Raw genomic sequence first — 17,628 nt, 5'->3', positions numbered from 1 at the left:
GAATACAAAAATGATCCCCCTACATACCAAAAGCCAAAATACCGGTCGGTAACGGTATAATTACCGAAAATCGGCCGTTACCGACCGGTATTTGGCTACCTACATGAGGCCCTTAGCCTCAAAAAACAGAGGAATAGATCTAAAAAAATAAAGAAATTTCGGAAGTATTAACATTTTGATTACATTGGTACACCCAACCAAAGACAAATGAAGGTTATTCATTCGTTCCAGATCTAATCGTACAGTTGCTATGAGCGGGGCCATATTCTGCTCTACCACATTCTCCACCTCTGCGGAAAGCTGAACACCAAGATATACTGCTGAGCTAACAACTCGGTTGTCAGTACAGCACGTATACCTATTTTTAACGATCTGCGTCTTAGTTCTGTTAATTTTATATCCAAAACGGAGTGCTTCATATTCCACCTCACTAAGAGCCTCAGATGGATTAGATGTTATAATGGCTACATCATCTGCGTATGCCAGTATTTTACACGTTCTTCCATTAATCATAACTGCAGGTATCTTAACGTTGGCCTCTAGGTTACGTAAATATGGATCTATAAAGAGAGCAAATAGTAATGGGGACGACGGGCACCCCTGTCTAGTCCCTCTGCTTATCCTGAATGTTGAGGAGTACCCTCTATTGACCCTTATCCTGGCTATAGGGTTCCTATATAGTGTCTGAATTGCTCGTATATATCCCTCCCCTATATCGAACCATCTCATAATTGCCTAGAGGTAATCCCAGGAAACCCTATTGAACGCCTTCTCTGCGTCTAAAAATAAGGCTGCCATAGGGCTTCCCAGGACTTCCGTTGCATCAAATAATGTCACCAACCGTCTAATATGATGGGTGGTGTCTTTCCCCGGAATAAATCCATGCTGTGATGGACTAACCATACTCTCGATGACTCTACCCAGTCTTTTAGCCAGAATTTTAGAGAATACTTTAACATCTGCATTTATTAACGTGATTGGTCTATAAGATCCGGGGAGTATCGGGGACTTTCCTTTCTTCAAAATTATTACAATGTCTGCTCCCCCCCATGAATTAGGAATTGATTCCCCTGTCTGTGCTAAACTGAGAATATCAAAGAAGTCTTGAATAAGAATATCTTGAAAGACCTTATAGAACTCGAGTGGGATCTGGTCAGGGCCAGACGCTTTGCCTGAAGGGAGACTATTCAGTGCTGTTTTAACTTCCTCCAACTGTATTGCTAAATCTAAAGATGTTTTCTCTTCCTGTGGGAGATTTGGTGAGGCTATATTATTAGTCTACCCTTCAACATCATTTACATAAGTTCCACTCTCTCGGGAATACAAATCAGAATAAAATTGTCTAAAGACTTCTCTAATAGTATCAGAATCTGAAATCAGGTTACCCTGTCCATCTGTAACCTCCCTGATATCTGCCGCTGCTGTTTTCTGTCTTGTGCGAACCGCTAATATATGCCCCACTCTCTCACTTAGTTCATATGAATTCTCTTTTCTTAATAGATAACTAACTGCTGCTTTTGTGGCAATACTCTCCACAGTTTTGTTTTTAATCACCATAATTTTAAGCAAAAGATTCTCTAAAGGTAATTTTAGTCGAATTCCCTGTACCAAATCATTTTCCACCTTCCCCAACTCCTTAATCAGATCATCCAATCTAGTCTTATCCATCTTACGTTTGTAACCAGTATAACTTAGAGTTTCTCCCCTAATACCGGCTTTGAAAGCATCCCATACCATTCCTGGGGATGCTGTTCCCCTATTCATATCCCAAAACCTCTTTATCCATGTGCTCATATGCTCTCTATATCCTTCGTCTTTTAATAGTGCTCTCTCAAATGTCCACTGTGATATTTTCCTTTGAGTCTGCCCTAAATTCACTACTAGAATCAGGGGATTATGATCTGAAATGATCCTAGGTTGCTTTTCCATCAATAATCCTGTAGTGAGAGTGTTAGAAATTAAAAAATAATCAAGTCTAACCGTGACTTTGTGCGGTGCGGAAAAAAAGGTGCTACCTTCCCTATGGGGATATAGCTTAATCCATGGATCAATTAGGGAATTATGGTGTACCATAACAGACAGGGCCCTGTACATCTTCTTTCTACCAGTAGAATTCCCCCCTTCTTGCGCAAATGAGCTACATGGATCATGTATATTAAAATCACCACAGCATATTATGGGTTCTGGCCAGTGGGCCAGTTCAGTATCTAAAAATTGAAAGACCTCCGGATCGTCCTCAGTGGATCCATATAGTGTAACCACCGTGCGCTTTTCTCCCTTATATATTATTTCCACCCCATTGATCCTCTTTTTTTCTATTTACTACAACGCCCCTGTCCTTCGCTAGAATTGCGACTCCCCTTCTCCTTATCCCCTGCTTTGAAAATGCTAGCAGATAAAAGCCCAATTGCTCCAGGAGATATCCCTTCCCTCCTTCAATATGTGTTTCTTGAAGACACAAATTGTCTACCCGGAGTGTTTTGATCAGAGCAGCCGCTCTGTCTTTTGTTAATATCATTTAGCCCACATATATTAATTGATGCAATTCTACATGACATTAAAGAACATCAAGTGTACCCCAACTTAGAAAAGCCAATACCTTAAGGTAACTTAAATAAACATTGAAAAGTATTAACAGACATGCAAGACAATATATGCTGTGAATAATGCATAACTTACGAAACCATCCACCCTCCCCCTCCCCCCCCCCCCCCCTTGACCCTCCCTTCCTTACTCGAACCGCTCGAGCTCCCATTTCCCTCCCTCCCCCCCACCCCCACCCCCATCTACAGGCAAATAGGTCAGCCGTGACCTATGGGTGGTAGCTTTTGAAAGCAGCAGTCTTGTCACCCCCCCCCCTCATAGAATATTAACCTGTTTACTCTCGCTCACCCCCCACCGATAATAATAATGCTCATCCTTTATGTGAAAAACAATGTCTCGGGTGGAGAAGACCTAACTTAAGACCTAATAGAGTTACCAACCCTAGAATTCCTAACTCAAAAATATAGTATCTGCAAATCGTCTATCCCGCCTTCTCTCCCTTGAGCTCATCAATATATAGCTGGGCTTTTATCTCAGAGGTGAACATTTTGACATTTCCATTGACAATAACCTTGAGTCTCGCTGGATATAGTAAGAATGCTTCATAACCTAGCTTCTGTACTGGGGCTATCAATTGCCTAAGGCGCCACCTCCTCTCCACCGTAGCATGACAAAAATCTGGTCTTGCGAAAAATGTGGCCCCCTCATAACTACGCCTAGCCTCTGGTCTTGCTTTATCCAAAACATCTTGCCTAGCTAAAAAATTTCCAATGTATATAAGGATAGCTCTAGGTTTCAGAGTCTGCGACTCCCCATATGCCCTTCTTTGTAGCAATGGAAACCGGTGCACCCTCTGCACCTCGTTCTCCCAATTCCATTTGGGGATATCTGGGAAAGCCCCCCTTTAACAAATTTACTACATAGGTCCTTATACTCTCTCCCTCCACTCCTTCAGCGACCCCCAGTAGTCTAATGTTGTTCTGGAGCTGTCGATTTTCATAGTCCTCCAGTTTCCATCTTATATCCTCTGACATCTTCTCTTGCGAATCCCTGAAGGCCTGCCAACGAGAAACGTCGTCTTCTAACCTAGCTGTACGCTCCTCCACATGTGATACTCTGTCCACCATTTCCTCATATAATTTATTCATTTTCCTCATGGAACTCTGTATCTTTTTTGTCGCCACCTTAGCTCTCCGACTCTCATTTCTGGCCTCAACCTGCATCTGGATAAGAGTCTCGTACAATAGACCCAATGAGGGTGTTGGTGTACCCTCACTAACTACCTGTTTAACTCCCCCCTCAGCCTCTTCCTCCTGATATAGTGAGGCCGTTGCAGAATAATCCCAACAAAGTCTCGAATCATTGGGTTGAGGTTGGGGGCTGTTTGAGGGGTCTGTTTTAGCTCGCCTTTTACTTCTCTGAGGGTTTGCATGCCCTGGTGGTGCTTTCTGAATGGAGGATTTAGCGGCGGAATCAGAATCAGAGGCAGAGCTTACATCTTGACTTACATCGCCAGGCTCGCTAGAAAGATAAGACTCTGATCCAGAGTCCTCATTCACAGAAAAAAAGCACTCCCCATCAGGTGTTGCAGGGACCATCTTTTCAGGAATGCCTGCCATGTTAATTATTTTCCTTATAGTTGCTATGCCTCCCTTTTTAGCGCCCCCAGTCACTGTACCATCATCATCTCCACCTGCAGCCACCTGTGGCGGCGTCTTTTGTGCCATCTTACTTGGTCCTTGTAATTGTACTCCGTCGGGAGGTTCACTCCGTAACTCTGCGCCCAGCTCTTCGCTCGAGCAAACTGTATCCGTCGCAGCAGCCCCCTGCTTGTTCTGCCTCTGCCGCTGCTTCCGGCTTGACTCGGAGCCTGACTCGGAGCCTATCGGCGCCGTTACTCTCTGCGGCGCCGGGAGGTCGAGAGATTCCGGAATCTTTACTGCAAACGACTCTTTGACAGAAGGCTGTCTAAGAGTCGGGTCCTTTCCTGCCGCATTTCCCTTTGATACAACGATCTCCTGAACTCCGTCAATTCCCCCACCATTATTATGTCCTGCTTCTGCCGGCTTCATTCCCTTGCGCTGCATCGACGTCGTCCGGCCGACAGAGTTTTCTTTAGTATCCATTGCTGGGGGTTGCATTCGTTTGGTCGTCGCTGCATCTCTCAGTGGCTTTGACGCCTTGGGAGGCATAGTACTCTTAGTTCTAGTTCTATCGAGGCTTTCCAAAGAATTTTTACGTTGGTAAGAAAACAGTCCACTACCAAGTAGTGCTCTAGTCTTGGCGATCCATCGGAGTGCTAGTATCTCAACGTTCAGGTAAGAGAGATCTATTTTACTATTCATGCCGACATTCTTCTAAGTTACTCAATATTTTCGCCGATTTTAAGCAGTTTTTGAGGAGGGTGGTTTAAGGCGACTGGCTCCTGCAATCAGTGAGCGGCCATCTTGCCTCCAAATTATTCTTGCCTCCCGTCCAGAATGTTTTCTACCAAATAGTTTTACATTTCAATCCCATGGAAGTTGCTCCACGTGTTTTGTTATTCCCCTAGCAAATGTATAATGTGGGTGCACCCCTATTCCAGCAGAGACTGTCTAGCGAGCTACAATGGAACCTTAACAGGTTATGTGGAAGTATACCACAACTGATAGCCAATTCACAGTTTAGAGGCACAGGACCTTTTAACTAGCCCTGAGAGAAAGCTCTGCTAACCCTCTTGATGAAACCTGCACAGTCACATCATAAACGCGACACTTCGCTTCCTTCATAGTTTGGTAGTGTGTTTCAGCAGAGCTCGATAAGACAAGCAATATAAACGAAGTCCTACATAAAATGGAAGTTACCTGTACAGTTAAAACGCATTTAGCTTCCCTTTTCTTGGTACAGCCCCTTGTGAAATGCCCAAGAGACACTATTGAAGTTTTTTACTGGTTTGGTTTCTCTGTGCAATCTACGTCCAGATCGGAGTCCAGTCTGGTAATAAAGAAATAATTTGAACTATGAAGATCCCAAAACAAATCTGTTTGGCCATTTCTGGGCTTTTCCCTTCTGGGTTGCTAAGGGAGATGATTGGCAAGAGGAAAGTTCCCTAATTAGTGCCTTGTCTTTACCCTTCCTTTGTGGAAATGACAAATAGCATTTACTCAGTTCTGCCTGGCTATAGACATGAGTTTTGAACAAGGTACAACCAATCACTGGTTATAGATTACTGTCACTTAACCTCAGAACTGGGTACGAACTCAAGAATCAGAGCTTCTTTACAAAGAACTCTTCAGCCCAGTCAGAGAAAGCAGCTGGCAAGGAGCAGGACGCTAAGTGTTGCCATTTCTCGCATGACACTTCCCCAACACTCTTTAGTACTGTGACCAACCCTAGGAATAGATCCAGCATCAAGGTTACTTATTAATGGCTCGGTCATTTTGGCTGATGAACAGGAGTTGTAGTAAACATTGTCCTGGAAACAGTAGCACTGGATATTCGTGACGTAGAATATTTTGAATCCACGAAACAGGACAATGCTTTGAAAATGGTTGCAGATTATGTTGTAGGGAACTGGCCTAAAGAGAAGAGAATCAAACTAAAATCAGGCGTCTTTTTCACATGGTTATTAGGGAGCTTGATAGTGAAGAGAACTTATTACTTAGATGTGATAGGTTTGTTTTGGCATGTTTTTCACGATCTAAGAAAATCAACATAGGCTGCTACTATCGATAAAACTTTAGTGACAACAACTTATTCATTGTGTATATGGAGAACATGATGGATGAGTCTACTAATATATGTTCTGGTTCCAATCATTCCAAACAAAATATAAACAAAGAACTATTCTGTAATTTTTACAGATTGTCCCTTGCATCACAATATTGATCTTGGAGATTACTTTTGAGTGGGTGAGGTTTAATTAGTTCAGTAAGGTTATTTGGGATGTCATCTTGGCACTCAACATATCTTTTCTAGGGAGGGCTAACCAATGTCAGGAGCATCAGTCAATGGTTTTGAGTTTATTTGAACAAAGATGTGACATTTTCTTGCAACAAGTGGAATGAAATACCAAAGAAACGCATTGTCTTTACCACAAACCAACAGATTGGTTTGTTGACAGAGTAAATATAATGGTAGAAGGGTGATCAAACTAATGTTGGCTTATCGTTGTGATGCAAGTGGTTCTACGAATCAAATGATGTGGGGTGGCTTACCACTGGACCCCCATATAATACAAGAGGTTTTTCACCCAATAAAAGGATTAGGAAATCACCACCTATTTCTCAGTTAAATCCAATCTGACTAGGGAAATACAGATTAAAGGAACCTGTTTTGGATCAAGTCAGTTATTACCAAAACAAACCAACATAATGTGAAACAGGGAAAACGTTGAGGACTTTTGCAAAGCCTCATGATGTTAAAAACCAGCAACTAGGTTATAACCAAGAAACACAGCTCGGTAATAAGAAAACTGTGTTCTGTGCTTTGTGAAAGCTGCAGGTTTGTGAAACTCAAAGCCAACTATAAAAAAATAGAGGAAACATGTAGAAGACTTATGATACTGACACTCTTAGTGGGGAATAGCAGCACTGAGGCAAGATCTCAGGGAGCAATGAGAATGTGACTTTGGAAGTGGCGATACAGAAGAGTTGATGAGTAAGTGTGTGAAAGCCATGGTTCTGGTAGTGGAGGTGTCGGCTGTGTGACTTCAACATATGCCACAGTGAACTTAAAACATCCTTTGAGAAATAACTTTTTTTTAAATCTTTTGGTCTTGGTTTCATTTATACTGAGAATATATGTAGCAATTAGTGGTTTAAAAAGGTTTAATACATCTTTTATTAATATGCCAACCACGCTCTCATGAAGCAATTCTATGTTTAGGTTATGACTGCGCAAAATGGATTCCGTGTCTCAAATACATGCATTATTTGTTCAGAGTTGAAATGCATTCTTCCTGCAAATGAACTAGCTCCATTCATTTGACAGATTGCTTTCCTGCCAGTAGTCCAGATCTATTTTTATATATATAGTTGCGTGTTTTTGCAGTGCTTCAACAAACGTGCACAAAACATTTCACACAAAAAGAGGAAGCAAATGGGTTCAGCATGGCAAGTTTAGTGCACATCCATCAAAAAGGAGTTAAATAGAGGGTGCCTGTCAAAAAAAGAGATTTTTCCTATTTTAACTCCTAACAGAATCTTTACTGTTCGCTATGGGAAATCAGCGGATTGGAGTTACAACAAATCTGGCAACAAAGTAAAAATGTACTTTAGATAATGCCTTTGCTTGGTTTGGGGTAAATCTATCGAGTAGTTTGAGAAAATAGTCTTAGAAAAAATGATTGGGTAGGATTAAAAGGGTTAAAAGGTTACGGTATCTGGACCGTGAGTCCACAAGCTGTCATTGAACCTGGTTTAGAGGACAGTTCGCAGAGGCAAAATTAAAAAAGAATTAAGTCAGAGTGGACAAGGGAGGCTTCCCTTCCCAGGGTCCATTTCGAGTCCGCAAACTCAAAATCAGATACGTGGACCAGAAGGCTCGGATTCGCCATCCACAAGAGAAAACATTTTCAGTTTGTAGAATAAAAGACAACATGAACTTGAGAAAGGAATGACCAGTAGCTTCTACCTTCTCTTTTGTTCCTTATAACTGTTATGTTGTTGAAGATGCAAAAGAAACTGGACTATAAAGTAATCCTGTTTTATTTTACAGAATGAAGTGTTCTTTTATGAACGTATTTCAGGACTGAAGGTTGTAGATGGACAATGTGTCTATTTTTGTATGAAAGTTCAAGAGATGGAGGCAATATGAACCCTGTTGTGCCGCTCTTGCATATCTAACTGGTAGGTGCTGCATTCGATAGCAAATGGGAGAGGCTAGACAGAGGTTAAGAAAATCTGTGTAAGATTTTTTGCAACAAGTTTTACTCCCCGTTTTTTAAAAGCAGAAATGGTTGCTATTGTGTGTTATTTATTATCTAGAATAGGAATGACCTCTTTTTTTATAGAAGATCTGCAGTGAGACATTTAGCCTGCCCAAACGCTCCAATGTATTCATATAATCACTAGTATGCAAAATGTGAAACAGAAATGCTAAAATGAAGCAGTAATTACCTCTCTCACTTTGGGATGTACCGGAGAGCTTCGCGGAAGGTTAACTCCATGATACATGAAGTCCTGTATGCAGTTAATTTCAATAGTCTGAAAGAATAAACTCGTGTGAGTGTATAATAATTTAAACATTGAACAATTTGCTTTTTTAAATACATGATATTTAGTTGCACCTTAAGCGTATTAGGTGCAACCGTAGAATTTATGAAGTTCACATACTGAGCTCCCATGCAACAGCCTAGTATCCAGCTCTCATGAATGCTTTCCGCAGCTAAAACAAGTTGTTGAAGCTGGAGACATGCTGTGCATTCGTATTAAGAGTAAGAAAAATAGTAAAAAGGCATTTTCTTTGTTTATTCGTAATGAAGGACCTAGTCTAAAGTTGGAGCATGAACTAGATACTTGAAATGCATAATGCATAGTGCTTAAAGTCGGCATAAGCAAGCGTGTATCCCACAAATATGGGTAAACAAAGGTTACAAATAAGGAATACATTAAAAAAAAGGTATGACTTTTTCTCCCATTGATTAATTCAACTTAAGACCTGGATTGAGTAGCTGTTCCAGCCATGTTTCAGCGGCAGTCGGTCTTGCGGGCATAGTGTGTGACACTGCAGCATGTGCCAGTTTTCTACAGTCATCCAGTAGACTTCAGGTAATGATTCTGACATAGTTACCGTGGAGGCCTGGGCTTCCAGCCCAAATCCGAGCAGGGGATGGCTAACAAGCTCCACAGGGTGTCTAAAAGTAAAACTGCTTGCATTTCTCTACTTTTAATGTGCTTTTCATTTAACATGAAAATATTTAAAAACATGAACAAAAATACTGTTGAGTAATCCAAAAAGCCAGTGTTTATCTTGCAAACTACTTTCCAATTCTACTGCAGACATGAAATCTAAAAAAATAGGAATTCACAAAGTCTACAGCTGTCTCACGCTCAGCTGCGCTTCAAATAGCAAATATTTAGGTAAAGGCAGGGATATGGAATGGTATGAAGTAAAGAAAATACCTTCAAGATATCACCTGAAGCCTTTTTCCACGCTCTGAAATACATTTCCGCTATGTTTTCCATCAAAGATCTGTGAAAATAAAAGTATAACATGAGTATCTTCTGCAGCATCCAGGAGACCTGTAGGAGGCTCTGGGGGAGATCAACTGTTTGACAGTGCAGTTACCCTAGTGCATCATGCTTATGTGAATGCTGCAAAAGGTCAAAAGAAAAACATATTTCGAAAAAATAAAATGCCAGGTTATACATACTTACATGGAACAAATTCGGACACTGGTTTGGCCTAGCCTAGCGGTACTAAATATCTTACATCCTTCTCTGCACATTGTTTAGCAATGGTTTAAATGCTTAAATATCCAAACACTGTCTAATGATCGTAACAAAATGATAAAAAAAACTACCACTAAACTACAGTTTCGAATAGGTTTGTGTTAAAAGTGTGATGTTTGGCAATCTGGTGAGCCAGATATAATGTGCTATAAAATTTGGGTTCAAGGAGAAATTTTTCCAATTACCTTTTTATTATTACAATTTCACATTTGACACTTTGGTAGGTTAACTTCAAATGTGCACAAAGGTTTGCACAAATTTGAAATGTGAGCTGACAATGTCCCCACTACCATAGGCTTTAAAGCTGAAGCTGCAGGAAGTGACCTCTTGAAGTGCAACATTTTGAATTAACTCCATTCTTTCTACCTTTGCTAGGAATGATTTGCTAACTTCACAATTACAGAAAGTAGATACATAAAGGTGACAGACTTAATGGATGCAATAGATTTTTATCACCTACACTCCTTATGTATGATTAGTTGTGCAGCTCGCCTATCTAGCATTCACTAAAAACCCACATCCTTTTCCATGGCAGAAAACAGTGTTGCCTTCAGCTGTCTGTCCTATTATGCACCTTGTTGTTTAGAGCAGTATGGAATATTGTGCATCTTCAAAGACTTTCTGTATGGAGAGAATGGTATCCAGCATTACACCACTTCTATGGGCCTTGAAGGCGTGGAGATTGCCTCAAAAGGTAAGAAAGAGAACCTCTTGCTGACCCGCAAAAGGGGTACAGATAAAGACCAAGTGAGCTCCCTTGCCTGTAGAACCTCTCTTCTGAAGTGCAAGAGTGCAGGAGGTACACGAGACAGAGGAGACTGTATCTGCCACAATGAGAACCTGTAGACCATTGGCAACTGGTCAGCTACTCCCCACAAAAGAACTGGTGCACAAGGAGAAGAACTGTAATTAAATGAAGTAAACAGCTTTAGAACTATTCTTTTAAATTCCCTGAAGGGTGGGTGGGTTGCTTTCTTTCACTGCAAAGCACCCCCATCATTCAAAACAATGCACCCCCTTCCCCTGAAATAAATAAACTGTAGCATTCTGGGAGCACTTTTTTTTCTTAAAATAGCATCCAGTACATTATTTTGCTGGATTTTGTTTCCAACAAATACTTGTGCTTCAACAAACATTCTAATACTTATTTGTGATACCTTGCTTAATTTTGTGTTTCTTTAACTAATTTGGTTTGGACTATTCAATTTGTTTTCACCATTTATTGTTGTTTTGAGTAAGTTGTCGTGCATGCATTGCACAGATTTCTCTGAGGGAAGCATTGCTACTTGAGCCACCTTCAGAGGTTGAACCAATAATTCTCATTGAAGTAAATATCATTAGATTGAGTCAATACATACCTTACTAGCTACCTAGTTCTGTAATCCAGTTTCCAAAAGCTTACCTTTTGAGTCAGTTTAGAAATAAATCCCAACAAGTGGATGTTAAAGGTAAGGCACCCAAGCCCACTTCAATGTCACAGTCACATATCTAGCCTAGTGGAAAACTGTTCCAAACCCTAAAACACAACAAACCTTCCAGGAACCAGTAGTAAGCATCTGCCGTTCAATGACATTGGGTACATGGGCCCTAACGCTAACCAATAGTCATGCTTTACCCATCATACTTCAGACAGTGTCCGGCCAGATGCCTTCTCTATCTGCTGCTCTGGTCACATGTTTTAACTATCAGCTCCTGTCACGACCACAGTGCACAACAGTGAGACGGTTACTAAGGAAAAGGCCAGAAAATGCAGTTCAACTGTAAATATGGGAATGCAACAAACTACCTGGATTGCTTTTGCTTCATCAGGCACACATTTTAAGAGATTTTGCAGACAGTTAAGCTATGCCACGACACAAAATTGGTACTAAAAATATTGAAAGAGTTACTAAGACTCGCATTTTAACCCAATGCAGTATAGCAGTGGCAAAAAGAATGCGTTTGTCACGGAGGCATAGTATCAGAAAAAACAAAGCAAAAAGAAAAATGAAAGTGAGGCTACGTGTCAGTGTGATTGCATTTCAAGGCGCTATGGTGGCCAAAATATCACTTGCGCATACAGCACAGACGCCATTTTGCTTTTTTATTCAGGTGTTCCAAGATGGCCAATCACCTACTTCTCTCAACCTATTCCACCATACAACTGAGCAGATTGGAATTCTCCTCAACAGCTGGAGTAACAGCAGGGTGCAAAAGTCTTTGGAACTGTAGGATAGTGGCCCTTTTTGACATGGTCAATCCCACTTTTTGCCTGGTGTAGGACCTGGGGTCACCAGTCCCTCTGGGGGTAGCTTGGCGCGAGCAGGTAGGCATCCAAAGGCTTAAGTGTAAAGTGACCATACAGCACACACATCCACTGAGACAGGAAACGCACGCAATGACTGACACCACACCAGGGAGGTTGAGTAAAAATCAAAACTGCTTTATCTAGATCAGAGTCAGGTTCTCATCAAAACATTTCATTAGAGGACTAAATACGGCATGAGCATTAGGGCTAAACATAGCAGTCAATCAGAGCGCGAACCATGGCATTGACATTGGAGCGCTACACATAGCCATTAAAGCGCTACACATGGCAAATAATCAAAGCGCTAGACATAGCACGCAATCAAAGCGCTAAACATGGCAGATAATCAAAGCGCTAGACATAGCACGCAATCAAAGCGCTCAACATGGCAGATAATCAAAGCCTTGCACATAGCCTTTAACTAGCGCATTACACATAGCTTTTCATTAAAGCATCCAGCATGACATTTCTTCAGGGCATTAAACTTGGCATTTCCGAAGAGCATTTCAGTAGGGCAGTTCATTAGGTCGTGAAACATGGCATTCCATTAAAGCATGAAACATGGCCACTAGGCCACCATTCAACTATTAGGCATTAGCACAATAACCCCTGAGGCTCAAAGTTCAGGAAGCAAGGATCAGCGTTCCATTAGGGGTGAGCATGGCATCGCATTAATCAATCGTCACCCCCTTATGTACGAAGTACTGTCTGTCCGCCAAGAGTACACCTCATCCACAGCCTGGGCAGTAGGGACAAACAGTAGCTCCCTTGGCCAGTAATATCCCCGTCCCGGGGTAAGTGGGGGCCAACAGGGCCCAAGGATAGACTACCCCGGGGGAGGGGCGAACTCTGGGCCTCTCTCTGGCCTTCCGCCCTCCTCCCTGGGGGTTACCTGTGGTTTCGGCCTCCTCGGGGCCCTTGCGACGGTCTCAGTCGGCGGGGGCTCGCTCTCCTCTGAGCCTTCTCCTCTGGTAACCGTGCGCGCCTCCCGGTGTTGCCCGGCTACGAGGGGGCGTCGGGGAAGCAAAGTGCTGTGGGGGCCTCCGGCGGGTCTCGGGGCCGGCCCCACGCTGAGTGGAGGCCGGTCCCGGGCCCTCCGAAGGCTCCTGGGACCCGGCGGTGAAGGTTGTGGTGGAGGCACGCCCGCAGCCGCCAACAGCAGCGTGGCCTGTGGGGGCGCGGCCTCCCACACCACTCGGCAGTCGGCGGGGGCGGCGTTTACGCAGTCCGCCCCCGTCACGTGACCGGAGGCGACGGCCTCCAGGCCCAGCGAGGCCTTTTCAGGATTCCGGCGGTACTCTTCTTGCGGAGGGCCGCCGCGGGGCAGACACGCTCTGGGCCTACACAGGGGGGGGGCGCCCCGGTCGCGATGGCGGGGGCCCCTCACACCCTGGGGGCCCAGTAGATGGCGGCGGAGCCGGGCTGCAGCGGTGAGTTTACTACAGCGCTCCCAGGTGGGCCCAGCAGGCCACACGCATTCCTGTGGCAGGGGCAGTGCAGGCTGGAGGGGGGCAGGCCACGCCGCAGCAGCAGCTCCACTACAGGCAGGTCAGTTCACCCACGCTGGGGCAGATCAGTTCAGGGGTCCCGGGGGGGGGGGGGGGGGAGAAGAGTCAGTGAGCGCAGGGGTGATGCAGCGCTGGTACCTGGTCGATCCCCCAGCAGTTCTAGGTGAAGGGACTAGGCCTTCTTCGGAGCTTGCTGGTTCCTGCGCCCTTGGGAGTTAGTTTCTTGAGGGGGTGGGGGTAGTTTGAGTGGGTGACTGAAGGTAGTTTAGTCAGTCTCTGCAGGTCTCACGCCGGGCCAGATCAGTGGGCTAGTTCAGTGTTCCTTACGCAGCTTAGAAGGCAGCACCTAAGCCCTGTCACTCCCAGTGGTATAGGTCCCTGACTAGGCCCTACCGCCTAAATCTCCTGCGTAGGTTCCCCCAGGTCAGCGTCGCTCCAACTGTGGCTCTCCCCCACCCTGTGGACAGCAGAGGGGTGCAGATAAGCTCAGGGCCCAGCACACAGGCCCCTGTGGAGGTAACCCCTGGCAGCAGGTCCCCTCTCTCTCAGGTCCACGCTCTGACTGAGCACATGGCAGCCCAGCTCCGCCCTTTATACGCCCCTCACCCCACCTACCAGACAGTGCCAGAAGCTTCTAGAAGCGTCTGGGGAAACTGGTTCTAACTGGCCTAGGGGGAGCGGGGGGAGCACCCTGGGTGCCAGGCTTCCCTCCAAAAGCTGGGGTTGCTGGGAAATAACAACTAGACTGGTAACCCAGCTCAGTCAGGCGGCACAACCACACAGTCATGGCATCCATTATAAAAGTTACATGTGTAAACAGGGAAACTCAGTCTGCGTACATCATCACACAGCATTCAATACTTGCGTTTCACATGCATTCACGTAACATGCGGTTTCCCATAAAAGCGAAAAATTCAGGGAAAAGGGCCACGTCCAACACCTGGCAACTGATATGATTTCGACTGGAAGTGAAGTGGGTTACTTCTAACCAGGTCCCCAGTGCCAGAGCTCCTTCCCATAAATGTACAATTGTTTCCCCAATTGGCATAACTTGTACCACCCTCCAAGTCCCTAGAAAAGTTACCCCTGGTACCTAGGCCTGAGGTACTAAAGAGGGTCCCTAAGGGCAACAGCACGAATGTAAGGCTGCCATTGCAGGCTGAGTGCCTTGGTGCAAACAAAAGTGAAAACAGGACATGTCACACATCCCTGTGTGCCATGTCCCCTAACACTGCATGTTACGTTATGTTAGAATATTTATAAAGCGCATGGTTGCCCGAGGCACGGGGTGTCCCAGCATTATATTGTGTGGTAGAGTAGGATTGGATGATATTTGTTATTCACCCCACAGCAGGCCTGACGTCTGGAACAGGTTTATGACCACTTCCCACAGGAAGAGGTCATACAGGGGGCGCAGTGATCCCAAGGGTCAGTGGCCTATTGGCTACTGCCCTACACTCTCTAACACCCCTAAATTGCGTATTTACGGGAGCCCGTGGCACCAAAGACGCAGATCCAAAGGACCTAAGAAGAGAGGGGCCACAGAAGAGCCGCAAAAGCAGAGAGGAGCTGACCTGGTACCAACCCTGTTGGCCTGTCTGCATCCCTTGTCGCAAACTGCATCAAAGTCGCCTCGCATTAGCAGCTATAGACTCCAGAACCTTGGGAGGACTGCCTGCCGTCCATAAAGACCCAAGGCCTTCAGTGAACAGCGGACCTGTTCTCCAGCACCCTGCAGAAACTCCAAAGCAAAGACTCGGAGGCCCCCGGAACCCCCCAAAACAGATACCTGAAGCAACCACTGCACCCGTCGCCACCAGCATGAGTTGAAGTGGGCCTGCGGTGTCAACAAGATCCCCCCCCCAGCCCTCCATAGCTCGAGTCCATCGTGGTTTCACCTCTCATGGACTCCCCTACGCCACATGGAGCCTCTGCACGCAGGCACCCCCTCGACCGTGACTGCTCCTGGTAAGAAAACCCAATACCTAAACTCACAACTGTACATGTAGCCCCTGGGCCATGGGGAAGAGGACTCCAGGTGTCCCTACGCTCCTGTGCATTGCAAGACTTGAACACCCCCCTCTGCCCTCCCACCCCCCCACCATTGGTTCAACCCGACTGGCCTTCCAGATTGTCACCGATCTCCATAGAAAACTATTGGGCTCCTAACACCCTGCACCTGGCCGACTCCATGCCGCTGGTGCTATACTGCTAGTGCTGCCTTGGACCTTCCCTACCACTAACCTGAACTCCTGGAGATTGGTCGTGTAAGTCCAGTATTGTATCTGTTTATAGAACGTATTCTTCCTTCCATAGGATATATTGCAGAAGTGGGACTAGTGCTAACGAGAACAGTGCTGATGATAACAATGAGACCAGTGCTATGACAACACCAATGACAACAACGGAAATAGCGCTGATGTTAACAATGAGACTAGTGCCGATGACAACGAGACTAGTGCCACGAGACTAGGGCCGATGACAACAAGACTAGGGCCGATGACAACGAGACTAGGGCCGATGACAACGAGACTAGGGCCGATGACAACGAGACTAGGGCCGATGACAACGAGACTAGGGCCGATGACAACGAGACTAGGGCCGATGACAACGAGACTAGGGCCGATGACAACGAGACTAGGGCCGATGACAACGAGACTAGGGCCGATGACAACGAGACTAGAGCCGATGACAACGAGACTAGGGCCGATGACAACAATAAGAATAGCGCTGATGATAACAGGACTAGTGCAGATGGCAAAACTGCGTGATTAAGAGACTGTTACTCAGGTTCCGCACTGCTCAGTCATAGGAGACACTGTCCTGGACTTGCATGCCTCTCTTCAGTGTGCACAATGGTCTTTAACCATATTCCTCCAACAGATTCTAGCACATTATTACAGGTTAATATGTTCCTTGTTTATTTAAATTATCACTCCACTTAAAAAACATAACTAACAAACATTGGCATTTACAATGTCAATAGCTCCAACTCCAACAAATGCGAGACCTATTGCATTGCAAATGCTTGTTATAAATTAGTGTGGATCTCCTTCTTGAACAGTGTGTGTCATTTTCTGATCATTGTGTGTATTTGCAAATGTCTTGCACTCCTCTGTGTTAGGCCTAAGGCTGCGCGACCACACTACCCCCTAACAAAGCAGTTTGGAATTGCATCGCAAGCCCCTGTCCACTCATAAGGAAACACTTGGGCTCATTACAGTGTACACCAGTATATGCTATATTGCATAAAGAGTCCTACAGGAACACCTCTATACTTTGAGGTTTGCCGGAAATAGGATTTCTCCACAGGTAAAATGATTTTCCTAATTTATTGTTTCCAGATGTTTCTTGATAATAAGCAGGTACATAAAGTGCTAGTGAACATGAAGTAATGCCCAATTGTTTAAAGCACAAGGAAAATCATTTTCCCTGTGAAGAAACCATATTCCTTGTGTATAAAACAACTGGGCATTACTCCATGTTCACAAGCCTGGTTAATATCAAGAAGCATCTGGAAACAATGTATTTATCGAAAACAATGCAGCGCTTTCCTACCATGGCCCTGCTTCTGGCCAAAAGGCGAGCAGCTATGACCTTGATGCAGGAGTTATACTTTAGGGATCAGACAGAGATATACACTGCACCCGAAAGACTCATCCCACGGACTTCTGGGAGCACCTTCGTGCCCATCGGGCACAGTAGAAGAGTACTGATGACTTGTAGGATACACAAAGGATATTACAGGCTGGATCAGTAGATTTTTATGCAAAAGTAAATGTGCCTGTTGCTCTACGAAAAAGCTCATTTTTTTCAAGATTCTTGGTTGTGTGGGGCTCTGCACTGATTACTAGAT

At 44.7% G+C, this 17,628-nt stretch overlaps 1 protein-coding gene across 3 annotated transcripts in view; it reads right to left on the bottom strand.

Annotated features, from left to right (window-relative positions):
* NCAPG2 (non-SMC condensin II complex subunit G2) overlaps positions 1 to 17,628 on the bottom strand; it is a 403,487-nt gene that overhangs the window by 325,055 nt on the left and 60,804 nt on the right. For all 3 annotated transcript variants that reach the window (XM_085631953.1, XM_085631952.1, XM_085631954.1), the window contains exons 8-9: positions 9,648 to 9,717; positions 8,643 to 8,729 (exon numbers count right to left, since the gene is read on the bottom strand). In XM_085631953.1, the coding sequence (XP_085488079.1) occupies positions 8,643 to 8,729; positions 9,648 to 9,717 (157 nt within the window). The remainder of the gene's footprint in view (positions 1 to 8,642; positions 8,730 to 9,647; positions 9,718 to 17,628) is intronic.

This window comes from Triturus cristatus, chromosome 10 (genome assembly GCF_964204655.1).
Source record: "Triturus cristatus chromosome 10, aTriCri1.1, whole genome shotgun sequence".
In the NCBI taxonomy this organism is placed as follows: Eukaryota; Metazoa; Chordata; class Amphibia; order Caudata; family Salamandridae; genus Triturus; species Triturus cristatus.
This window is presented reverse-complemented; position numbering and strand designations above follow the sequence as displayed.